This window comes from Limulus polyphemus, unplaced genomic scaffold, assembly GCF_000517525.1.
Source record: "Limulus polyphemus unplaced genomic scaffold, Limulus_polyphemus-2.1.2 Scaffold9319, whole genome shotgun sequence".
In the NCBI taxonomy this organism is placed as follows: domain Eukaryota; kingdom Metazoa; phylum Arthropoda; class Merostomata; order Xiphosura; family Limulidae; genus Limulus; species Limulus polyphemus.
The window spans coordinates 15,478-19,146 of NW_013674929.1; the positions used below are offsets into that span (position 1 = coordinate 15,478).

Here is a 3,669-nt window from a genome sequence, read left to right on the forward strand (position 1 = left end):
GTCCGTTACCAATATATATCTACCTAAAAAAAAAGTTTGTGACAAATCTGAAGGGGTCATGAATCACCGCCCGCATGACTCTTATAAAAACTGGCTCTTAATTATAATTAATACATTGTAACTCCAACAGCTTTTTATAACAGGTACTTTTGGACATAGAGTTGACTGAGATGTTATGGTCACAGTAGGAACTACTATTCATTGCATGTGTTTGTCATTTAAGATGTAGTTACCAACTCTGAAATCCAATATATTGTATTTTTTAATATCTACTGAAGTCTAATTTCATTTTCCAAAATTCCAAAGAAGTGTGAATCATCTTGCTAGAATTAGTATTTATACATGTACTATTCTTCAAGTTTACAAACTGTTTTTAACAAACTTAAATTCTTTTGTTTTCCAGGTGGCTGCTTCCTCTTCAATAAATGATGTGAAACGTTTGGTAGCCCAACAACTACATATTCCTGTTGATCAACAGCAGCTAGTATTTAGAGGGGAAACTCTTTCAGGTATGGTAGTGTCAAATGTTTCTGTGCTTTCTCTAATGGTGTTTTTAATCTATTTTTGTACCAGTACTTGCCCTTTGATTTGGCAAGTCCACTATAGACCTAATAGATTTTGAAAAAAATTACTTCTAGGTTAATGGCTTTTGAATGTATATTATTGAAGAGTGCTTTCAAATAGTTGTTTGTGTGCTGAATGACTGTTTGTCAGTTAACAAAGTTTATTTAAACTTAATTATTCTTAAGACTTTGAACATTTGTATATGAACTTACAAAGCCAGTTCTGTAAATATTTTTGAAAATAAAGAGTTTCTGCACATTTTTTATTTTAAGAAGTAATAACATGATGCATCAATACACTTCAAGATGAAAAGGGTGGGTATTATTAGAGACATCATCTGGTCTACTGCATCACAAAATAATAAAATGGGGTGGAAATTTTGCTCCAGTGCCTGCAGGTAATAATGTGTGTTCTGTCATAAACAGATGCAAAAAATCATGTTTTACATGCCACCTTGATGGTAATATTCTTTAAAGTTGTGCTTTGAAATATTAGATAATAATTAGATTTGTTATTATCTGGAGGGTAAAGGTGTTTTTTTTTCTAACTCTATTACCAAAATGTCTAAACCCCCTCCAGTATATATATTACAAATTTTGGAAAAGAACCAAAAAGACAGTTTTTTTCATATTGCATATGTTTTTAAACCAGTGAAATGAAAATTTTGATAACTCAATCACATACCTTTCACCTTAACATGTGTTTCGCCAACTTGATTATGGAATGCCCTTATCTTAATGTTTTAAACAGTAGACAGAATTTTGTTCACAACTTAATTTTGTTGCACAACTTATAAGCTTAGTAACATATGTTTTATGTATTATTAATATTTTATAAGCAGATGGCCTGAATCTATGTGACTACAACATCATGGAAGGAAATAAACTACACGTTTTTGTTAGAAAAGAAGAGAAAGATGCCAACAGCACCAGCCAGTCAGTGGTATTGTGGAATGAACTTGAAAATTTTCTTCTCAAACACTTCAGCCCTTCTGATGCAAATTGTGTGTTAGAACAATTTAAAAAGGTGATATCTTGAAAAAAGAAAGTTAATAATGTTGTATATTTCAGATTGTCTACTTGTAAAACATAGAGTAAATATCATTACATGCATTATTGAGTAAATTGGTTTCAAAAGTATTTTTACTTTTGAGATGTTATAAAACATATTTCTTTAGCCTAACCACTAAATTGTTGTTGAAAATAATATAATGGTCTTTATGCCATGTGTACAAAATGCATGAAACCTGCTTTACAACTTTGTTACCCAAAGAATCCTTACTATAAAGGTTATAGCTTCTCTGCTGTTGTACTTGCTAGATCTTGTTGACACCGTCTTATTAATGGCTAGGAGTAGGTCATTAGCCAGGTTATAGCTTCTCTGCTGTTGTACTTGCTAGATCTTGTTGACACCGTCTTATTAATGGCTAGGAGTAGGTCATTAGCCAGGTTATAGCTTCTCTGCTGTTGTACTTGCTAGATCTTGTTGACACCGTCTTATTAATGGCTAGGAGTAGGTCATTAGCCAGGTTATAGCTTCTCTGTTGTTGTACATGCTAGATCTTGTTGACACTGTCTTATTAATGGCTAGGAGTAGTTCATTAGCCTGTATAGATTGATGTTAATGTGCATTTTTAGAAGTGACATGAGGATTTAGCTATATGTTCTGTTGAAAGGTATCTATCTGAAATACGTTTTCAGGTAAGGAAAGTGTTAAGATGTATCGCTTCAGACCTAATTAACAATTACTAGGGTTTGTGTGTCAATTCCAACTTGTGCTTCAGTCTCTGGTTTAAGTTGAATGGTGTCATACACATCAGATGGTGTGTGACTAAGCATTATGACTTTTCCAATTATTAATTTTCCACAATTCCACTACCTTTTAATCTCCTCTCTCAAATAATTCAAAACATTTAGACACTGCCAATCTACCTCTTTGATATGCGTGTTTGTATAAATATATATTCAGTTCTTTACTTTCCATATTGACAAGATACTATTGGCGAGTTTGTTAACATGTATTACACAAGTATTTATAGCATCTAATGGGTCACATACATATGGACAGTATTTAACAAGATCCTACAAAAAACACAACGTCAAAGAATTACAACACCTCATTTGTGATAATTCTATTTCATTATTATTACAGGATTTTTCTTCTTCTGTGAGCAGTCTGAGCTTAGATGACATTGAAAGAATAGCCATTATGAACTTGGATGTAAATGCTGCGTTCAGTGAGGAGTATTCCCAATCATATTATCAGGAACTTGGAACAGTTGGAGAGTAATAGATGATGTTTATGTTACAGCAAAGACTCTTCATTCCATTGTTTATTTTAAGGCTACATTTTCATTTGTTTGTTTTGAAGGGATATTAATTCACCTCGGCAGTTCTAGATCTTCATTGAAAAGTTTAATACTGAATATTTTCTTCATAAAAGTTAACATAAAAGAGGTATTGGCTATTACCTGCACCTGTTTTATGTCTGTACAAATTTGTAAATTTTAAACATTTTGTATCCACTCACTTCTCCAGTGATGTCTTCATTTTGTACCTAATATGGGTTTCATCAATTGTATCGTAATTAAGTCAAAAATACTTGTTGAAGAAAAAAATCAACTTGTGATCTTCATAAATACTCTCTCCTATAAAATCAACATACTACACTAATAGCATGGTTATCATATGAAGAAAGTAATTCTGGAAGAACAATCTTTAAAAATTTTATTATTGTTCTTTATCGTAGGGGGTTCCTTTAAATTATCTGGAGAAAATAATTAAAGGTTTAGTCTGCATGACAAGAAAAAATTACTTTATTTCCTACAAGCTTGAATACTTGTACAGTGTCGTAACTTGTTTCAAGCCTACAGTATATATGAACAAAAACCTCTCAAACAATATTACTACTAACGTAAGTGTACAAAGTAACTCGATATGCATGATAGCAGATACTTCAGGAAAACACAAGCTGATTCACTCTATTATACTTCAAACACTACACTCTCTTAACTGTCTAGTGTATATAATATTGTAACAACACACCTCTGCAACTAGGTTCAAAGAAAACACAATTTATTAAACTGTAACAACAGAAATCCATAAT

General features: G+C 31.9%; 1 protein-coding gene across 3 annotated transcripts in view; it reads left to right on the top strand.

Moving 5' to 3' along the window:
* Positions 1–3,181, top strand: part of LOC106475868 (ubiquitin-like protein 4A) — a 15,716-nt gene extending 12,535 nt beyond the window's left edge. For 2 of the 3 annotated variants that reach the window (XR_002609011.1, XM_022379882.1), the window contains 3 exons: positions 404–509; positions 1,406–1,590; positions 2,716–3,181. Coding sequence is in view for 2 of the 3 variants with exons in the window: in XM_022379882.1 (XP_022235590.1) it covers positions 404–509; positions 1,406–1,590; positions 2,716–2,853 (429 nt within the window). In the remaining variant the exon portion in view is untranslated. Of the gene's footprint in view, positions 1–403; positions 510–1,402; positions 1,591–2,715 lie in introns of all 3 variants that reach the window. The other variant, XM_022379881.1, reaches the window with a different exon arrangement.
* The last annotated feature ends 488 nt before the right edge of the window (positions 3,182–3,669 follow it).